The sequence below is a fragment of the Harpia harpyja genome, chromosome 20, assembly GCF_026419915.1.
Source record: "Harpia harpyja isolate bHarHar1 chromosome 20, bHarHar1 primary haplotype, whole genome shotgun sequence".
Taxonomy (NCBI): domain Eukaryota; kingdom Metazoa; phylum Chordata; class Aves; order Accipitriformes; family Accipitridae; genus Harpia; species Harpia harpyja.
Window position 1 is genome coordinate 2,915,836 of NC_068959.1, and position 21,856 is coordinate 2,937,691.

Here is a 21,856-nt window from a genome sequence, read left to right on the forward strand (position 1 = left end):
TAACAAATGTGCAGCACTTTAATGTCAGATTTGACTGTCATTGGAACTGTTCACAAGTAGTGTGGACAATCTAAGTTGTACTTCATTTTCTAAGTATGATATATAACCATCAGGATAATTTAGAAAACACATCACCAGAACTTGGGCTGAAGAGGGAAGAAAGGGAACATCTTTGGAAGGTCCAAGTGGGATTTTTCAAGTGAACGTTATTCCAATATTTTGCGACAAACAGGAAGAAGTGAGGTCTGTTACACATCTTTCACAGCCTATATATAAACCAGCCTCAAGAATATGTACCTGAACAGATATATACATTTTTTTTAAATATTCTTAAAAAAGTAATATTTGCTTGATCTATGACACAATGAACGTCTCTACGGGGAAACTTACCATAGGCATAATAAAATATTCAAGAAGTCATAAAAGATAACACGAGAGCAGTGTTTGGCCTTGGTAAAACACATTTAGGATGACTGCAATGTATGGATACAGCTTCGTTCAAGAAAGGAGTTGTGCATATTTAAAGGTACTTACAGAGCTGGTCTTCTCCTTTCCTTGACATGGGTATGTTTCCTAACCAGATGAGTAGAAAATCATGGACACCATGCATTGCTAAAGGAAGGCTATGCCAATCTGTTTCCTACGTCTGTGTTGCAATGATGGGATAGTCGCTTCTAACCCCTATGGCTCATAAGTGAAAAGATGTAGGGTTCAGCCTATGGATGTTGAAGGGCAATTTCAAGGACTCCATGTTTAATGAATTCATAGGATTCAGCTCCCCTTCTTTGTCTGTCTGAACAGATTTTTATATATTTTCTATAGAACCGAAATGGTTTAAATTACTTCAGGTCTACAGCCACGCTAAAATGCTACTCTTTTGGTAAAGTTTAACATTTAAAGCAAAGACTACCAGTGTTAGTCTGCGTCCTTCTCATTTAAAATCCCTCTGTGTGCATCGTGAAATGGGCGACTTTAAGCATCTGTGTTGGAAAATAACTACTCCGCCACTACATATCACTGGATGCGTTCAGCAGCGGCTTTCGTACAAAGTCTGGGCAACAAGGTCATTCGCAAAACGAGCTGGGTCTTTTGAAAGGCTGACGGGTGGCTCCGATGCAACAGATGCTTACCTTCAGAGAGTGTTTTCACCTACCTCAAATCCACGTTTTCAAAGCCCGTTCATGGTGGCAGTGGTGCTCACCTGGTTTGCACCGCTTTGCGAGCCATAGCTGCTCTTGCCCTGATTACTTCATGGTGATGGATATAGAAAGTTACAAAAACGCAACTAGAAAAGTTTTTATATCTTCCAAATGTGCAAATGGATCTGTATTTTTATGGGAACTCAACTGAAATTTCTCAATGCCAGCTGTTGCATTCTAGGGTAATTCAGCTGGTTTTACATGAATCTCTTTGCTCATAACTAAAAGATAATTGACTATAAACAAGTGTACTATAAATGGGAAGAAAAAAAATCACAAAGAAAAATTGTTTCCCGGGATGTCTGGAAAGAAATAGGCAAATTAAGGCTATGACTAGAAAATGAGTGAGTTTTCTATTAAAAATACCCTCTGTCATTGTAGCTATTATTTTATGAAGAACCAAGTGACTTCAGTGCTACTAAATACTTAATGAGAGAAACCAACAATTTCTAGAAGTGTTGCTGCCTCCTATGGGAATAACCGTAACTAATTCTCTGCCCCTGAAGAGCAGATTTTGCATATTGTGCCCAAGCTGACCGCACTCACGAGCTGCTGAAAGACTAATGCCCCCTTCTCGACAAAATTTTTTACAAACACTGACCCCCTGCTCAGTGTTTCCTGGCTTTTACCCACTCTAATGGCCTGGATATTTCATGCCAAATGTCTCAAATACAATCACACAAATATGCATTAGAAGAAGGGGGGGAACCTCATAACATTGCCTTCAGTAGTACCAAGAGCAAAATTAAGTGCAGAAGGAAGCGAGCTGACAGTTACTATTTCTGTTATGCCTCCTTCTGAAATCGCATCTGTGAATCCTCCCAAAGCCATCCTGCAGAGAAAACTGATCAGTTTTCATTAAATCGCGCTCCTAGGTTTCTGCGGCTTGAAAACTGCTCTCTGTTGCTTTGTTTCCCTCATCATCCAAAGTTGAATTTTAACTGCAGTCATTGCTTCTGTAGTCTCTCTGTGTTGGGGTGGGGTAGTCAGCACAGCTAACGGGCAAGGTATACAGGGAAGAAAAGTGATGGCTTGAACATAACATAAAAGCTCCTCAGTATGGAAACTCAAAATCTGTTTTGTTCTACAGAATCACTAGGTTTCGTGGCTTATACGGTATCTCAGTGGAGATATTATTCACTTCCCAGCATTTTCCTCATAACCAGAAATCATACCCCCAAATAAAAAATATCCCTTCAAAACCACTTCCTATTAGCAGAGCATACCTTATATTATAAAACTTGCAAGTAGACCAGTGTTGTACCATGAAGCCTATACAGGGGTTTTTTGTTTTTTCTTTTTTTTTTTTTCCCAGTGTAAAAATATACAATGCTACTGCTCCTTTGTTGCAGCGTAAAGGTCCAACCGGTACTTGCCTGCCAAAGGCTCTACTGCTATTGCCCTTTCATACCTCTCCAACCCAGACCACTGTGTTACCCCTCCTTATACCTGAAACCTCACAGCGTAACGTATTTTGCCTCCCATTTATAACAAACAATGAATCTTTAGCTGGTGTAATGAGATACTGTCCAAATAATCCACTGTCTTTCATAATTCTGTTGTAGTTGCTCCAGGGCCAGTCTTTGGATGTGATAGGGTCCTTTAAATTCTTCAGTACATTCATTTTCCCCGTTGACAGCTCTACAAAAAGCACATCTGTTTGCAAATGTGAAGTAGCATATATATAGTACTGATTGCCTTCAGTGAAAGAGGGTTGAAATGTCAGATCAGATACGTGTATGTTTGTTTGTAAGTCATAAATCAACTTGATTTCCCCTCGGACAGTTAGAGCCTGGACTCTGATCCTGCCACTGTCTTCATCTGCACTGACCAAATAGCGTCCGTCCGGTGAGATATAAGGTGTGCCCGACACGTCGCTGTTGGGGCCGATGACGGCATCGGTAACACTGTCAATAACGAGCTGCGGCGACGCAGCCACCGACCTACTCCTCCTACACTGGACAAAGAAGTAACCGCCCAGGTGGGTATAAGCCATGGTCTGCGGTACGCAGCTATAGTTTTTGAAGTTGATAGTCTTGATGTGAGTCACAGTTTCCAGGTCAATTTTGTGAACTGCAGATTTCGATTTGTTAAAGATGAAGCCAAACCTGAAATAGAAAACATGACACTGAAGTCATCTCTGGAGACATGGTGATATGCTTGAGAAAAGACGAAAGTCAGCAGAACTGGGAAACTCTATCCTGTTGGGTTCGGAAGTGCGTGCGATAATGCTGTCTCTTTTCTGTAAGAAATCTCGCTCGTTTTAGTGCTTCTAAAACATGCTAAAAGGAGGTACGTATTTGGTTAAAGTTAGCAACCTGATCCTGGAAGCTTGAATATGTGCTTGGGTATTTGAATAACATCTTCAAGAACTGAAGCCTTTTATGGGGAAGACCAATTTGCAATAGCAATGATATCAAGGCTCGGGTGTTTTGTAGGCTAGTGTTGACCAGTTTTGTATTTAATCTGTTCAATATATACCCGAGACTTCCTCAATCTCAAAATAGAAAACTGTTCAAAATAAAGCATATCCCTGCCAGGTTGGGGCCAGAGAGCAACCTTCGAGCTGTATGTATAACCATCGAGCGAAGACCACGTCCAACCTCATCTCTTAAATTACAGCATCAGAGGGTAGCTGTGACGTGCGTTTGCTACCCGTGGTGCTTGGGGACCACTGCAGGACCCAGCAAGGCTGAGGTGTAGAGCAAACTATGTTAAACACTGTCCCGCCAGCCCAGGGAAGGTGTAAAACATTTCTCGAGGAACATACCCAGCCAGGGTGTGCTGAAGAAAAGGGGTCTTTGTTTTCTGTCTCAAGAGAGGGCAGACAACAGTGAGCAGAGAATAAATGTTCTGTAAAAGATACATGCTGCAGCACATCTGACCTTTGCTGAAGACAAGAAAAGGTCAAGAATAGCCAAGAAAGGTTTCTGCTTAATTTGAGAAGGAGCCCATAGAAACAGCCTGTTTGTGTTCCCCTGGATTCACAGGTCACTGATACTGACTTAGGAAAACTAATTTTACATTGAGTATCTTTTCATCCATTCAATGCAGACAGAAGGAAATGAAGTGAGCGCTTAGTTTTGTATCTCTTCCCCAAAAGATGTAAAATTGCTTTGTGAAATGTGGAGGACAATGTGCTTGCGTGCAGATAATATGTATTTTGCTTAAAACACTGGGTTTATTTCTTTATTCTTAATCCATCTGTCAATGAGACACTCGGCAATGATTTCACTTCTAAAGAACGAGCCAATGTAGTGTATGATCCCATGAAAATCACTGGGCTAAGCCCTTCATTTTCCCATTATACTCACATCCATTAGAGACTTCAGAAAATATCTGCAGTGGAGATTCGTAGTGCACTATGTGTGGGGAAATTGGATATGACACTTGTATTTCTCCTGGATGAATGCATTCTAAGTACGCTTTAAAAAATGCTTTCCCTTACAGCATTTTTTTTCCCCAAGACTTCCTTAATACTTGGCCAAATGCCTGAAGAAGTTAAAAAATGGTTCTTATCATAAACTTTAATTTAAAAAAGTGGGTCAGAATGTGTTTTATGTGCACACAGCTGCGGAAGAGGCACAGCACTTGCATGAAATCTGTGATCTGAAATCTCAAAGAAAACCTTGCACTTAGAGAGTTTTTAATAGACAACAATCTACCCTGGGAACTAATAAAAATGGATACATTCCTAGATATCTATCTGAAATACCAGGCAGCTGAAATACATATGCAGGAACATTTGCATATAAATATTTTTTGGCTCACAGAAGAGATTACTTAAATATTCACCTTCCTGGAAAATGCTGGTATTGCCATTTATTGTTTCTGAGTGGAGAATTTAGAACATGATCTCAGCAAGTCTCATTAGACTGTGAGCAATTATTTTTCTGTGCCGAAGGTGAGAGACAACAGACAAAGATCTGGCCCTGAACAACTGAAATAGGAAATTAGGCACAGCATTCTCTGCTTTGCACATGGAAAACTATAGACAATTATCTACTTTTAATATTTGTTACAGAAGATCATCTGTATACAGCCAATTAATTACGCTGAAGCAAAAGGACAATAAAACAAAGAAAAAGTGTAATTGTTCCATCTTCCTGTCTTCGAACCCAGACCATACCTTCTCATCTCAGGCTTTAACATTCAGCAGAGTCATCTACCTCCTGGCACTACTAGTAGTCATAATGGTATTTTGAAAGCAAACTGGAAAATTGAGGCAGGGAAAAATTAAGAATGACAGCCATGAGGTATGTCTCATTATTTTGTGTTTCAGGAAGCAAAGTTATTTATTTTGGACCAGATTCAACACATAATCATTTAAGTGTGACCCCCCCCCCCCCATCCTCGGTGTTCACTGCAGGGAACCTAAGATTAATGTAAGGAGTTACATTATGATTTTTTGAGTGTTTAACTTAGTTAAACTATACTGGGGACAGAAGACGGTTAAACAGTTGTTATGTTATAACATGGTAAGAAAAGTATAAATTGCTGTGCAGTTATCATCAATTTTGATAATGTTAATGGGAGGCTTCCTGTGCCTGCTGGGAAGCAGCCAGTATTACTCCAAGTTATTAGTATGTTAGTTATACAATCTCATTAACCACTACATCACATTAACATTCAAAACTGATGGTTCAAAGAGGTGGGGTTTTTTTAATATGCGGCACATACCATTTTTCTGCTCGAACCGTACACCTCACACAGAGATCCAATATTTGAACAAGTTGGAAACACGTGGAAGCACCATGCTTTATGCTTCAGGCAGAATAAACTTTTACCACTTCAGGCAATAAATCTTTGACGCAGATTTCTGCTCAGATCCATAAAGCGGTTTTGAGGCAGGGAAGGCAACTTTCTGGCCATCAAATTCCCGGCACAAGCAAGCCAGGGCAGCGTGTCGTACTTCGCTGCAAGGAGGCATGCCTCACCGCGCTGAGGTTTGAATACCCATGAATGGTCTAAGGGAAGTCCAGGTTTGTTTCTTGCTCTTTCATTGATTCGCTGAATAACTATTGGTAATTTGCTCAACCATTTCTCCATTGCACACATGAAAATGGGGATAAGGGTAGTTAGCTTGATCATGAATGCATTCATTCACATTTGTGAAGTGCTGTAAGATTATTAGAAGGATGCCCACTAGAAGAGAGCAGCGTGGTCACTCTTGCTAGTCATGAAGATCACTTCTTACCTAACGTGATTAATAATAAGATTTGTAGGTGGTATAAAAAAATCATCCACTCCTTCAAACGGCGTGCGGATAACATGCTGATCCTCCCCTGCGCTTGCTTCTGGTATTACCTACAATAAATACACATGAGGTTGAGTACAGGAAAAGCAGCGAGCAAGGCAGAAAGGTAAATACAGATTACATAGTCATACAGGGTACCGAGTGGCTTTTCCCAGGGATGTAGTAGACTCAAATTGATTAATGACTTCCAAATATTGTTTGGTATAGCTGTCTTGAAAAAGGTGTGCTAATAAATAGTATTTGAGGCTTGACATTTGTAAGGTAAGCACATAACTTGACTTTCATCTGATGTTTATATCTTGAGACAGAGCAGTCATGCAGGAGCTGAAGTAGTATGACAACACTAAGACCATAATAATTTATTCCTCACTGTCTAAAATAAACATTTATTTCATGGTCATATTTATTAATCTCACTTAAACACACAGCGATAATTTACCAGCTTGAAGGATCAAACACTAACTCACAGAAGTTAATTATCGCTCTGAAGGAGAAGAACTGTTCATCCATCTACCGCACCGTATAAAATCCAGGGAGGAGCAGAGAAAAGCCCATCGGCTGTCCCCGCTCCGTGCTGTCCTCCAGCACGGTGCACGCCTCCATGGCCATGGGAACTCAGCTCCTCCACCGCTCCGGAAAATGAGAATTTTTCAATAATTAAAACGTTAAATACTCAAATTGTTTGCTCAGTTCAAGATGACTTCAGTCCATTCATTAGGAACTTCCGCTGCTCTAATGTGCAACAGTAGTTGCTTTGAGTTTATAGCTACATAATTCATTAAGGAAATGCTAAAACCCTATGCGATTTAGTTCAGACAGCTGTTCTGGTCGTGCCATTTAGATTTCTTCCAATTAGATTGCTCAGGAAAGATGCCCGCTCTTGCACGGTACTTTCACAAGGCCAGACATTTGCTTCCCACAAGCCCGTAATGGCTAAACAACAGCACCCCATTAGTCGGCTGCACGGGTTGTTTGATAAATCCCTGACTTCCGAAGAACGAGTGGAAATTTAGATCAACCTCTGCAGCAGCATCTTTGCTAAAAAAGATATTTTATTGCCTGTCTGCAACTAACCACTACAGGTTTTAAGAATGAACTTTGCCAAATTAGTCGCTGCCCACCTTTTGGGAAGGAAGGTCGGAAAAAAAGAAAAGATGTGCTGATGCTAATCTCATTCTCTGTATGTGTAAGTGCACTTCATAAAGATAACAGAAAGGACTATCCGAGAGCTGGAGCCTTATAACAGGTTTCCAACTGTGCAGATGGTGTGTTCTTCTTAATAATCACATGCTTGTCCCATCTCGCCTTTAATTACAGAAACCTCTCACAGCTGGATGGAAGAAATTTAGTCAGAAAGGATAAAGAGAGTCCATTTTGTCTCCTTATACCCTGTACGGAAAACTGCTCATCCCCAGGTGAGACAAGCTGGTGGCATTGCCTCAGAAACCTTCATTTATTTGCCCCCATTCTGTTTCTGGCGTCTTTTCCTGAAGATGCCCATGTTGAGTTGCTGGTCCATTCTTTATTATTGGAACTCTGCGAGCTGTAGCCGTTATCTTGGATGGAGCATGTGGCTGGTGGGGATGGCTCGTCCCACCTTCACGGGGCAGCATCTCCAGCGAAGCCTTGGGCAGCCCCACGACTATCGTAGCCTCCAGATTTGTAGGTTTTTAGGTCAGAAAGCACAGCCACCCTTCTTCTCTGCCTGCTGGGGAATGCTTTTATGTAGACATAGAAGCAAACGTTTCTGGTAGAAGGAGCATTCACATGACACCTATGTTTCCAGAAAGGTTGGGCAGCAAGCGCCAGAAAATAACTACTAGAGAAGGGTATGTCTGGATGGATCAAATCAGCTCTGGCGTCAACTCTGTCATATGACATGCAGCAGCAGCAAAATGCCCAATTAGAAGCCTACACTTACTGTTTCTGTACCGTCAACAGAAGAGTGAATCCTCCAGGGCAATCCAGAAATGGAAGCTAATTTAGTTCTCCAAACCTATGTGCATTACTGTGCACCAGAGAGCCCAATATCACTGTGGGTCTGACGGTGCTGAGCGTGGAGCAGCCCCAGGGACCTCACTGGTACCCCTCCAGTGGAGTCACTGACACCCGATAACAGAATTTGTCCCTGATGCTTTACTTTTGCTGTTTATGCTTTTTTTTCATGCCCTAGAGAGATCTTTTCTGCATTTTACTATGAAAGGAACAATTCTACCACATTATGCTCCATCATCATCCAAAAGGAGGCTGAAGGCTTGTGAAAGACAAGGGACAAAATGAGTTTAAGGAAAATAAGTAGCTACTTGGTGCACTGGCAGAAAACCTGCACTTCTAAGTGGAAGATAGGAAGAGGTAAAAGCCTTTACCAAACTGGAGGACAGGGTGGTTTTGCTCAATGCACAACAAGGGTGCTAGACTAGTAATCCTGAAGGAGTTATGAATCTTGAGGCACAGTACAATTCATTCACGTTTTAATGTTTCTTTTCTATGCAATGCCCCCAAATTTTTTGGCAGACAGAAAAATTCGCAGGTCATCATAACGTCTGAGAAGGGTGCGCTGCAGCTCTGCAGTGAGCACACACTTAGTCCCTTCCTTAGGCTTATCCTTGAATGTGTTGCTCGGCCTGACTTGTGCCTCCGATGAAACACTACCAATAACCTGAAGAGTAACAGATTTCTATACAGAAAGTATGTTCTTTGTGGCTTCTTGGTACCCACTGCTTTTAGACCTCAATCAAGTTAAAAAGCAGCTGCGCTCACGCAGGCTGTACAAATGACTTGCAGCATCGCGGGCTCGTACTGCTCGCCGTCAGCTGCCAGCCCTTGCTGTATGACTTTACGGCACTTGGCTCTGTCATCAGCCTTAAAACAAAACAGACCTTGGCAACAAAACAGTCCTGCTGCCAGCCTACGGCACAGTCATTGCTCAAAAACAAATTAAACAGCAGGAAAAATATGTGAGGATGGACGGAGGAGGGATGAATAAAGCACACTAGATATGCAAATGGAAGAGCGGCTTTATATCCAGACCATTAAATGCTGTTAATTACCTGCAACCAACCAGTCACCAGCTTGCTACCGACGATGCCAAGACAAGGAAGGGCAAAGGCTCAGGCACACAAGGACTCACCTGCAGCGTTGGTGAGGACTTCTGCATGTCACCCCAGCTAAGCACCCAGACTTGGTCGTGGGACTTGTCGTAATGTAATTTGGTTGGTAACGGGTCAACGTCCAAGGACTTAAAAAAAAGGAGACAGGTATTTACATAATGACCCAAATGCACATGACGAATATTGTATTAGTTTACTGCAGACACTCCCACGTACCGCTGTTATACCCATTTGTGCAGCTTTGCACAATTACCTTCAAATCAATCAGGGGATCAGCGGCAGCACCAGCAGTAGAAAAATCTGGCTGCTCGATGCCGTTTTCCGGCTAGACATCACTCCATCTTATGCTGTTACTTATAACCAGTAGGTCAGGGGCCAATTTCTGCTTGAGTTATACCCACACCAGTTCATTCTTCCCAACCTGCTTATAACCGAGGTCAGGCAGTGGCTCGGTAAGCATAAGCCAGAAATTCATTCTAGCATTATTTTACCACGCTAGCTGCAAGCCTGGCTGCAGATGCAGCCCCAAGATGATGACAAACAGCCTGTAAAGGAGTTTTTTCCTGCCAGTGAGGTTACAAACTGCGTGACCTCTTGGGTGAAAGCAACACAGGCCCAACTTTTTAGTGATGTCAGCAGATCCACTGGGCGAAGATCTACGTTTTTTGTCCCACGTCAAGTCTTTTGCCATCAGTGAATAAAGAGTTCCCCTTGTAAGTACCTGTATGGCTTTCTGAGTCTGGATATCAATTATCATTACTCTATTCTGCTTAGGCTGTGTCACATAAATGTACTTGTCTCTGACATTGACCGCTGAAGCCCAGGCGCAGGACTGAGTGCCTTCACCTTCCACTCTAGGACAGATCTCTTCCTGAGGGGTGAAAAAAAAAAGAGGAGAAAAGGTTTAATTTCTACAAGTTCAGGGACTGGAGCAGCAAGAAGCTTAGCCTTGAAAACCATAGGAAAAAATTCCCTGGGGATTCCATTAGGATGGTATTTTTCCCCTTTCTTTCCTGGAAGACATGAAATAATTATTTTATCAGGTACCACACTGCAGCCTAGTTCTACCCAGTGACATTAAACAGCTGGACCTCCTGCAAACTCACATTGAATTTAAATAACCACTCAGCCTATGGATCTCTCTTTTGAAGTACGCTGTGGTTCATCAAGACTTGCAGTGCTGTCAGCATTTATTAGCAATAGAAATATCACTCTGTGCTTTGAAAAAACAGTGATTTACATTAATTGAATCACAGCTTTATATTTTTCATAAAGTCTTCATTTTCAGTTCAGGAGAGCGTGCTCTAAGATGCTTGTGCTCAGGGAAACAGCAGCAAAACAAGTAGGGTCCTACAGTCTATTGCTCCAACACAGAGACTTCCCCTGTTCAAAGGGAACCAAATCTTGCTGCTTTGGACCAAATCCTGTTCACAGCTGCCTGATGCCATATTTTGCCTCTGATCTTCCACTCACTGAGTCCTGTGCAAAACTGGTATTAGCTTTAGCGGGAGCTCACTGGTACCCTAAGTTTGAAGAGTCAATGTGATCTCACCAACAAGCCCCTGTACGTTGGCTGCTCTTCATCGCTCTTCCTTCTGTCGAGTTGCTTTATTTGAAAAAGCATTTATGTGGAACCAGGCTGTGGTGTGGAAACGAGGGTGAAACTAAATGAACACATATATATTTCAGTGAGCGCAACTGTTGGTTTTAAATCTTGTCAATACAACAGCTGGGTCACTTTAAATAATGGCACAACCTCCCTAAGGGGAAAGCGATTACAGCAGCAGAGCTTGTTCAGGGAAAGAGGAGGTACAAGAAAAAACAATGCCAGCGCCGTGTCTGTATCAGAGCAATGATTATGGATAAAAAGATTTCACCTTTATGCAGCACAGCTCTGTTGGCTAGGTAGCTTGGTGGAGACCACGTGTAAGAGTTGAAGATACAAAACTCAACAACTTGGCTGCGTTTTCCTTTCTGGCCCTCCAGCCAGGCTGGAGATCTATGCTACTGCAAGCTAAAAGATGCTACAAAAGCCCAGCCTTGGGCTTCCAGCAGCCGTTCACGCAGCCAAGCACCTGACGGCCTCCAAACTGCCCTCCTCATCCTTGGCTCTGTGCTGGGGCTTGGGCTTTCACAACACGGCATCCAGCCAAACCAACGGGAGCAGGGAAAGGTCACCGGCCTTTCTGCTACAGAGCTCAGCTGCAGCTGCTCTATCTGCTTTTGCGCCCTCTAATAGCAAACGAAGAAACCTTTGTTGTAGAAACCCTCCTGAAGTTGCAGGCTGGTGTCACTGTCTATGTGGCGAACACTCAAGATACTAAAAGGGAAAAGGGAGGAAAAAAAAAGTCAGTCCTCCCTATACCAAGGGCAAAAGGCCCTATGATATCTGTAGGAAACCCTTAGAGGTCTCTCTGAAAGGCAGCCAAGTAATGACGTTAAAAATCCCTTTTATGCCCACCACTGTGCTGACATTATTTCCTTAAGTGCCCCCTCTCCTTTGTTCTTTTCAAGCTGTTTCTCCAGAACCTCCTCTTCAATATTTACAGCTCTTTGGAAAAGAAACACAAGATTTCTGTCTTTCAGTAGCAACAGCTCAGGTATGGCTTAATAATATTAAGCCCGTGCTAAGGACCAGTCTTGGGGTGAGCATCAGTCTGGATTTCTACTGAGGTATATTAAAAGCCAGTGGGAAAAACCCCAACATCAACCACAAACCTATTGAGATTTAAAAAAATACTGAATACAGACTCACAAGAAGATCGTGACCCATGGCAGCAGAGCCTGACCCAGCCTGCAGGGCTCATAATAGTGATTCTCCCCTTTTATTACTCCCCAAATTGAAAGGAAGGCTGAGTCCTTTTCTTCAGAAGAGCGCCACATTCTGAGCTTCTCCTTTTCAAAAAAACCCACCTAAATAAAGGAGTGACTAAAAAAGCATTTCTGGATGTATTTCAGCACCTGTGTTTTATAAGAATTGGTAATTTCATGAGCATATACATGGTATATGTTACGGCACAGGAGTACGTAACTGAAAACATTGGCCTCACAGGGCCTCCAGGCACGTGTTATCCCACTCGCCACGTTGAGCTCCACTACGTACGAGCCAGTGCTTGACATTCACTGACACTTTAACAAATTTTCCTTGTGATTTCCTAAAGCAAGGGTTAGGTAAACTCAGTGTTGGCAGAAAATGCCGGACAGCAAACAAGGACGGTGCGGGTCTCTGGTTCAGCAGCAGAAGATGCAGAGGATCAGCATGGCACGGCCATCTTCCGTGCGTTATTACTTGCATCCCTGCTGTGGTTTAACCTGGGAAACCATTTCTGAAGAGCAGAAAGTAGCCCACTCCTTTGCCTACCGAGCCATCAGTAAAAGGGGCCAGTTAGCACCAGTGAGTGATGTGTGCATCCCTCTGCTATTGACTTCGGTACTTTCCCTACCGCCCAGTTACAACTTTTGGGCATAGATATGTAAATAGGTCAAACAGGACAAGCGAAAGTCTTTGCCTACATTTTGATATGAAAACTAGTCAAATTCTCTGCAGGGTGTCAGTAATCCTCTATGTCAGTCTTATATGTGGTTCCCTTAATTTTCAAGAGGAGAAGATGATATACCTCAGGGATACCACATGAAGCCCACCAAGCTCCAACATCACTGTGTCAAACGGGTCCTCGAGCAATAACAACCTTTGAAGAGATTAAGAGAAAGTTTCCCAGCTTTCGGCTGTAGCTCCGGGGTTTAGGACTTACATAACTCGTGAAAATCCTCTCTTCGGGCCTGATGTGTCTCCGGATTTCACATTCGTTTGGCTGAAGGACTGTGATCCCATCATCAGAAAAGACATAGAACATATTCCCAACACTCAGGCCTTGAAGGGGGATAAAGCAAAAGGAGTAGGATTTTTTTTTTGGTATGTATCCATAGCTGTTTTAAAGAACTCTCCCTCCTCCCCCAACAAACAAAATCTGCCTTACATAAAAGTTGGTCATTTGGATGCAGTCGGTGCATTCACAAAATCAAATTTCATGTCACAACAAGGGCTTCAAGGAGTGAAGAGGTACAGACACATTCAAAAATGCATTGCCTTGGTGGCAGCGGTTGTATGCAAGTAACTATGTTCAGGTCTTGTGCATATGTACTGAAGTGGGATTTGATTACAAGAAGCACCCTGTATTGCATTGTTATCTCCCTCAGATTATGACTTTGTTTCTTCTATGATTTCATTAAAAATAGCTTGCTAATAATTTGAGAACTGAGAGAGAAGCTTTAGTTAAAATTAATCTGAAGGTGGTCCTGTTACAGGTAACTTGACTTCTTGGAACTGTGATGCAAAATGGAAGTGCTTAACATCTGTTCCATGAATGAAAATACATATATTTCTCTATTTTCTTAAACTATCTGGTTGAACTAACTACAGCCACCAAAACAAATACATTTTTGAAATCTTGCAAACTGTAATTCACAAATGTGGAGTAGTTCAGCATCGCAACAGCACTCATTTTTCCAACTGGGGCATTCCAGGAGATTTGGAAAACTGTCTGTCTGTCATTGCTTTGCTGTTAGGAGATCGTATTTTATCATTTCTGTCATGCAGAAATGCCTTAAAACACCAATAATTTAGTTGTTCTTCAGCTACATGCAACTGCAGTAACGAGCATCTTTAAGAAATGGTCAGGATCTTTTCAAACGCTCCAGTTAGAAAGACCCGAGCATCATTTCATCTTTTTCATACCACCACCAGTAAGTGTTTGCAATGACCACTGTCACCCCCAGTAAAGTTGATAGTGTACTTATCTGCCAACAATATGGTGATGTGATAATTTGTAATTTCTAATGAATTACATTTTACCCATGGAGAAATAAGGTCCTGGTTCTACAGATCTGAACAACGTTCAGCATTGCAATTCCCTTGGCTGGTCCTGTGGTGGCACCTCTAAACACTGCTCACATCTACAGAGTGTCTCACATCTCTTAAGTGTTTGCAGGATTGAGGTCTAAATCATCATAGGAAAACTTGTAAATCATCATAGGAAAACTTGTAAATCATCATAGGAAAACAGTAGAAACCTGTATAATTTGGACAAATGCCTTTTTGGAAAGTTTTGTAAAAGACATGGTATTTAGTAAGGCTAGAAGGGGGTTTTTGGTGCTAAACCCCCCTCTTTTTATTGCCAAATAAGTGGCTTCAGAGTACAACGTCTCAGCACGTGGTGTTTGCTGTACTGACCCTGTTCAAGTTGAGTGTCTCTAAACCACACCACAGAAATACCCCAGTTAGGGCATCAGGCAGGCACAGGAGCCGTGATCCTTAAATGCGATGCCACAGTGAGGGATCATGCATGTACAAAAAAGCTACCGAACTTCCATCAAGAACTAATTTATCTTTATGGACTAAAGGCTAATTTTTTCCGAGTATATTGTTGAAACATTTCACTCGGGCACTTTGGACCAAAATCTGCGCTCACGGCATGCACACAACTCCCACCTGCTTCAGTGGGATTTGAGTGAATACATCAGAGGGCAGAATTTGACCCTGGCTGCAATGAGTGCACATATTTTCATGAATAAAGGATTTTAATCCTAAGAAGTGGAAACAGGCAGGCAACAAATTATGACCATTGTGAAGATGCTTATTATTATTTTCATGCACGACAGTAGCGTGATTTTGTCTGATGATCCTATTACAATGAGTGTGTATTTCAGAACTAAGGTGTTAATTAGTCACAAAAATACTTTGATAATAATTTTACCCCAGTAGGTTTAGAGTTAGTGACCTGGCAAGTCCCACGGCTTATTTTACAGTAAAATGAGTGCAAGTTTTTCTGCTGACTAGTTAAAATATGATACAAATTACTAATAGCATTCAGGTACTCTCTTTTTAAAGAAGTTTACCAATTTAAATTAAAATACTTGTTCAGAGAGTAATCTCCACACTGATTTTTAGGCAAAGCAGGGTTTTTACTAGACAGACCAGGTGTTTTGTTGTGACTTACAAAGTATTTGCCAAGTCTTGATTGGGGTACATCTCTAAACACTCTCATGGATATTGGTAAAACAGACTCCTCTCTCGACTATACTGCTGCAACTCCTTGTTCTGGGGAATTATTTCAGTACAGAGGTGGGCAATGGTGAATTTTGCTCAGTTGCGTTATTTATACTAGTGAGGCGGGTACTAGATTGGGAACTGGGGGACTAATGAGGAGGGTTTTTCTTTTTTCCCCTTTTTAATTGAATGCATTTCAGGCTGGATGACACAACTAGTTCAAAAACTAAAGGCTTTATAAAAGGCAACATACCTCATCTGTATAACAAAACCCCTAATACAACAAAAACCCCATCAAGAATGGGGAGGGTCTCCTAAACATAACGGTTCTTATTTGAACCATTCCAGATGAAGCTGACTCTAACATCTTTATTTTTTAAAAACTTCAGGAGGACACCTGATGACAACAAGAGTTTTCTTTGTTTGAGCAATACAGTCTCCATCTGAGTGTACATTTTTATTTCCCTCCTTTGAGATCAAAGGGCAGATTTGTCACTGTGGAATACTCTCCTCTGATCTGATACTTGAATAATTTTCCTCGATTTAATCTAAATGCTTGGAAGTATTTTAGAACTTAAATTTGGCAACGAAAAGGCTTTCAGCTTTTTCAGTGCATACATTCATATAACTGACGATTGCCTGCTGTCACGATATGCTCCCTTTATCCAGCTAATAAAGTAAGCAACACTCACTGCAGAAATGAACACTGACATGAAAACAAATCTCTACCTCACATTTGGGCTACTCGTAGTTTTTTCTGTACAAAATCAAAAACCAGTTTGTACACTGAGTAAATATTGCACGTGCTTCCAGTTCCACGTTTAACTGGCTGGTCATGCTATGTGCACTCATTTCTTGAGGTTTTACTTGTGCACGGTCTGCGAAAGGTTTTGAGAACAGACCGATAGACTGACTTTTAAAATGACCAAATACTTGTGTTAAAACTCTGACTTGAAGCAAAAGCTTGTTCTACACAATATTCTGTCTAGGCATTTTCCCAATAGCTTTAGTTACTACAGACCTTGTGGGCGTGAGGACGTGATCATTTTAAAGGAGCTCAAGTCTACCAATCCATTTGTTAATATTGCTACTTACACTGAAGTTTTCATTTTAATGGAATTGTAAGAATACATTAAAATATAAAAATACAAATACCATTCCTCTCTTCCAGCTGTCTCTGTGCCAAGATTTCACATGCTAAAGTATGTTCGATGGATTCTTCGTCTAGAATGAACGTGCCGATCAAATACTATAGAACCGCACAGGCAAGGGAATAAACCTGCTCTAAAGATACTGCATTGTTTAGGAACATCAATAGTAAATCTGCTTCTACCGCCCATGTTTTCCCTGTACATTGCTCAAACTTTTATTTAAAACGTGCAAGGTGGATAAGCAGTAAGTCCATATTGTTTAGCAGAATTATAATAAGACTTTCTGCAACCAGCTTCTTGGTTATTCTTTAAATATCACTATACTTCTACATCTGCTAGGGTTATCCAACTACTTTCTTGAAAAAGGAGCATAAGGGATGCAGTACATAAACAGCCACGTAGCATCACGCAGATGATGCTGGACTGATTAGATGCACTAGAGATTTCACTTCCAAGCAGAAGGGAAATAGCAATTCTTAGTGCCCATAATGCCATTTGCAGGAACATCAGCAGTAAAGAGACACTCTTCATTGCTGTGCACAAGGCACTTGCAGGTAGCGTATTTGGGAATAAGTGCTGGAGAGCTGTCTTAGGTGGCTGTGCCACGTCTCACGACCTCCAGCCAGCTGCATTTGCTGCGTGTACGCGTCTGCAGCCGACAGCGGCACAACAGGTACGCATCGGGTATTTCCATACCTGGCTGAGGTAGCACTAAGGGCTGGCACTTTCCTCCTGCCCCTAAAATCCTTTGGGCCAAGCCACAGCAATCCAGAAAGCTCCAAGCCAAGGGCATGAAGCACAACTGTCACTTCGGGTCCCTGGAGGCACTACTTATGGAAGGGTCTTCGCACCCTCCAAAGGCAGAGCGAGTGTGCAGCCCTCCCTGGAGGAACAACGGCAGGGAGGGAGGGGGATTTGCCGTGGGACGCGGTCGAGAGCAGTTTGTAAGTGCACAGAGACCTTCCCCACAAGGCTGGAAGGACACCGAGGTCCCAGCTTCCTCATACGCGACTGGCAGATGTAAGAACTGCCTTACGCCTGGACTTCAATCCAAGAACCTTCCTCCAGCGAGGGGACACCCTGCTCGCAGCCCCCGCGAGCGGCTCCCATCCGCGCCCCTGCAGAGGCAGATGGGCGAGCTGCTTGAGAGCTCCTTGGGCCTTTGCACAACGCGTCTTACCGTGCGTTTTGGAAATTATGGCAGCACTAGGGCGCACAAAATCAAATCAATTTTCAAGTGCCTCCATAATATCTTTGAGTCTATTAGCTGTTTAGGATGGGGTTTTTTCCTAATTTGGCTTCCAAGATACACAGATGTTGACCTTGTACAGGGCACACTATAAATTTGATCAAACTAGAGATCTTAACTGCCAATTAAAACAAGGAGAAATGGGGCAACCTTTACCCTGCATCGATTTAAAGGATAGACGGAAGCAAAACCTGTTGTGGGTTTTTTTTTTTGCCTAACAGTCAAAACCACAATTTTTGTTGCTCACCTAGTAAACATCAATACCCGCTACCGAGGAGGAAGAGCTTGAATTGCTTGCTTAAAAATGCAGTGTATTGAATTTATGTCTTACTTGTTCAATTATGGTAATTTGGGAGCACTTCTGACACTTGTGCAATTGTTAATGCAGCGTGAGAATCTCAGGCTACTCACATCGGTGACAGTTTATATAAAATTCACATTTTTATATATTTTATGATCATCTATTATTTCATAGTGGAAAAATGTAAGAAGTTATAGGTACAATTTATATTACAAGAGTGACATCTCTCATTTGAATAGTTTAGCTTTTAAATGTCTGATCTGTATTTAATCTGGTAACTGTGAAAGTTGATAGAGTTAGTGGCAAGTCAGTGGAGAATGGCCCATCATGGAATTATTAAAGCAGACAAGCACATTATCACTACGACAAAAGAACTTTACTGCAGTACCTTCCTCTCGCCACAGTATGTTTGCAACTGCAGCATCAGAAAATTGGGAAAGCCAGAAAATAATCAGGAAAAGAAAAAAAAACAACAAAACAATGTCAAAATTTTCATTGTAGCAAGTAACTGAATTAATACTCTTGTTTACATGAACTGTTTAATTTGTGAAAACTTTGTAACATTCATTCAAATAAAGTATCAGGAAAGATAGACAGTTCTAAATACATTTGCTCCTTCTAGAGACAATTCTGAAACTTTGACAGGGGAAAAATCCTCCCTGAAATGAAGCCAACTTTAGCCTGTGCAAAGATCAAAGTCTTACTAAAGAGAAGATGTTACCTTCAAATGTAATTGGAGGCATGGTACAGGCTGTGATTTTCTGTACTTGTTCAATAAGGAAACATGACATCTTTCAGAAGCCTGAGTCTGGCAGTTACAGCAGCTACACACTTTGCTGCATTTCTTCTTGGAATTTCTTGCAACTACATTCTCTTTCAGGATTCAAATACTCTTTGAAAGTAAATCTGCATTTGAATTTCTGTTTAAGATACATCCAATTATTTCTCAACATACTGTAATTTCCCTTGCTCAAGTATTCAAGGGAAAACGACCGATATTAACAAGAGTACATAAATCTATCTAACGAGGAATAGAATATATTTTCTGAAGAATCACCACGAGAGCACATATTTATGGCTAACTTCGTTTTCAATTCTTGCTCTATATTAACAGCCAGAAAAGTAGCAAAAATCCCATTTGCACCTAGCCTTTTAGTATCACCATAAACCCAGGCAATCTCCCAAGTAGTTAAGATAGCAGAATTAGGAAGGATCAGGCCTCTGGGAGCTTTTCCACTGGGGCAACTAATCACCTCCTTCATTAATTGTGTTTCGGGGACAGTGCGGTCAAGATAACACTGCTGCACTCCTATGGGAGACATGCAGCTAAGAGTGGCTGGGAGAATATTTGTCTTTGAAGTGGAAGATATTTTCACGCCAAGGGAAACCTATTTTGCTAGCTAGCGATGTAAATACAGGTAAAATAAATAATTCAATCAGAACATTTTTCAAGCATCTAAATATTTGAGAACTTTGACTCATAACTGGCTTTAAAAGAAGAAATCTTGTACAGTAATCAATGAAATTTATTTTCTGAAACCGCATATAATTCGATAAAATGCGGGGTTTCGGATTCTCTGATATCTAAAACTATTGCAAATTTGTTACTTTAATAAAGATGTTACCCGTACCACACCCAGTACACTCGGCACATGAAAGGCACCATCTTCCTGGATGGGGAGATTTTACCTTCCCCACGTGATTCCTTCCCCAAACAGGATAAAATCCTCTGATCAAAGCACAGACAAAATTGTCATTGCCTTACAAGTAAGAGTCCAACATTCCGCATGCAATGGACTGAACTATTAAACTGCATGTATACCATTACATTTAAATACTCTTTAAAGAAATAAATACATGGAAAGTTAAGCTTACGGGTCTTTCTTGCTGAATCTTCTATGAAAAGTGAAGATATGTCCTCATCCACTCCCACCTCGTTTTTAGCAATGCAGGTATAGGCACCAGTGTCTTCATATCGAACGCTACTGATATGAAGTTCACTTCCATTTGCTGTAAGAAAGACACCCATAAACAGTGTTCTTCACTGCTGCTAATTGTTTTACTGCCCTTAAATGCCTTCCATTGTCACTGCCGCCTGGTGACAGCTCAACAGCGTGGGTTCACCGCGCAATGATTCCCTGTACAGAACTAGAGGTATTCGGGGGACTCTCATGAGAGCTGATGTTTTGCTTCTTTCCATTAGCACATACACACTCTGCGTCAGAAATGAACAAAGACCAATCCCAAGTGCAAACAATAAATTACATTTCATTTATTTCTTCTTGTTAAAAAAAAAAAGCTTTGGCTTTAGTGGAGAAAAATTAACTTCAATTTTGCAAACCGTTTTTCATCAGATCACCAAAACCTTGGGTTTGGGAGGGGTGTCTCTACAGTTTCTCCTATCATTTTGCTTTCTGGAGTGGGACTGTTGCCTAAAAGCTTCGGAAGATTTTGAGATACCGCACCCACCCGTGCAGGGATATCTGCGTTCCCAACACTGGTTAAGGGTTGCAATACACCACAGCCAGACTGTGGGGTGCATGGGTGGGTTTTTAATATTTTTACACAGCAAATTGCAAATAAATATTTTTGCCTTCCATTGTGTCTGTTGGACCCTCGTTTGAACAAGGACCAACAGGAGTCAAGAGGCTGATTCCCTCTGCAGAGGCGGGTGTGAGAAGGCAGGTGAACCACAGCCTGATCCTCAGCTGACTTGCAACCAACGTAGTGCTTATACCTGAACAAATAATTTAATGCATTTCTCTTCTGATTTGCACTGCTGTACGCAAGAGGCGAGGCAGTGGAGAACCAGACACACTGTCTTTTAACAGAACACCGTTACCACTTACATCAGTCGATACTGTATTTCCCAAGAAATTCACAGGAGAAAAAGATAAAAAGAAAGAACAGCGGTTTTGTAACACGATTTCCAACAACGGTGGCTTAGCGAAAGTACAAGAACTTCTAGTTTAAAGTGCAAAATAATCCTCCTTAATCCCCGTCTACAATACTTTAATGAATCAAAATTCTGTTCTTACCTAGGAGCGTTAGTTGTTTGGATAGTTTTGGCATGATATCAATGCCGTTCTTTAGCCAGGTAATTCGAGGATTAGGGATGCCTTCGGCGTGACATTTGAGGCTTGCCGACACGCCAGGCTCTTGCGCCTGCGTTTCAGGGTAGACGCGGATCACTGGTGGCACTGCGGAAAACAAGGAATTGGCGACTTTAAACTCACCCGCCGGGTGCCACCCCATGTCGGCGGCTCGAGAGCCGTCACACGGTGCTGCACAAGAGCTCTGATCTGAGAACCGGGGAGATAAGCAACATTCTGGCTTTCAGTGCAAGCTACGGCTCAACTTTGGGGGCAGAAAATAGAAAATAATAATAGAAAAGAGTAAACTAGTAAACCAATACCAGGGAACAACCTCAATATCTGTTTTTGTATTTAGACCGTTCTTGCTTGTTCTTGCTTTCTTTCATTAAGTGACTGACTGAACTTAAGTAAAGTTGGATTAAAACCTAAGGTGGGTAACTCACATATT

The 21,856-nt window shown here is 41.7% G+C and overlaps 1 protein-coding gene across 2 annotated transcripts in view; it reads right to left on the bottom strand.

The window, feature by feature from the left end:
- The window catches only part of FSTL4 (follistatin like 4), a 240,379-nt gene continuing 218,523 nt past the window's right edge, over positions 1 to 21,856 (bottom strand). The window contains exons 9-16 of one of the 2 annotated variants that reach the window (XM_052772035.1): positions 21,352 to 21,513; positions 20,189 to 20,323; positions 18,702 to 18,728; positions 13,319 to 13,437; positions 10,288 to 10,437; positions 9,587 to 9,694; positions 6,397 to 6,506; positions 1 to 3,307 (exon numbers count right to left, since the gene is read on the bottom strand). In XM_052772035.1, coding sequence (XP_052627995.1) covers positions 2,605 to 3,307; positions 6,397 to 6,506; positions 9,587 to 9,694; positions 10,288 to 10,437; positions 13,319 to 13,437; positions 18,702 to 18,728; positions 20,189 to 20,323; positions 21,352 to 21,513 — 1,514 coding nt within the window. In that variant the 3' untranslated portion in view covers positions 1 to 2,604. The remainder of the gene's footprint in view (positions 3,308 to 6,396; positions 6,507 to 9,586; positions 9,695 to 10,287; positions 10,438 to 13,318; positions 13,438 to 18,701; positions 18,729 to 20,188; positions 20,324 to 21,351; positions 21,514 to 21,856) is intronic. The other variant, XM_052772036.1, reaches the window with a different exon arrangement.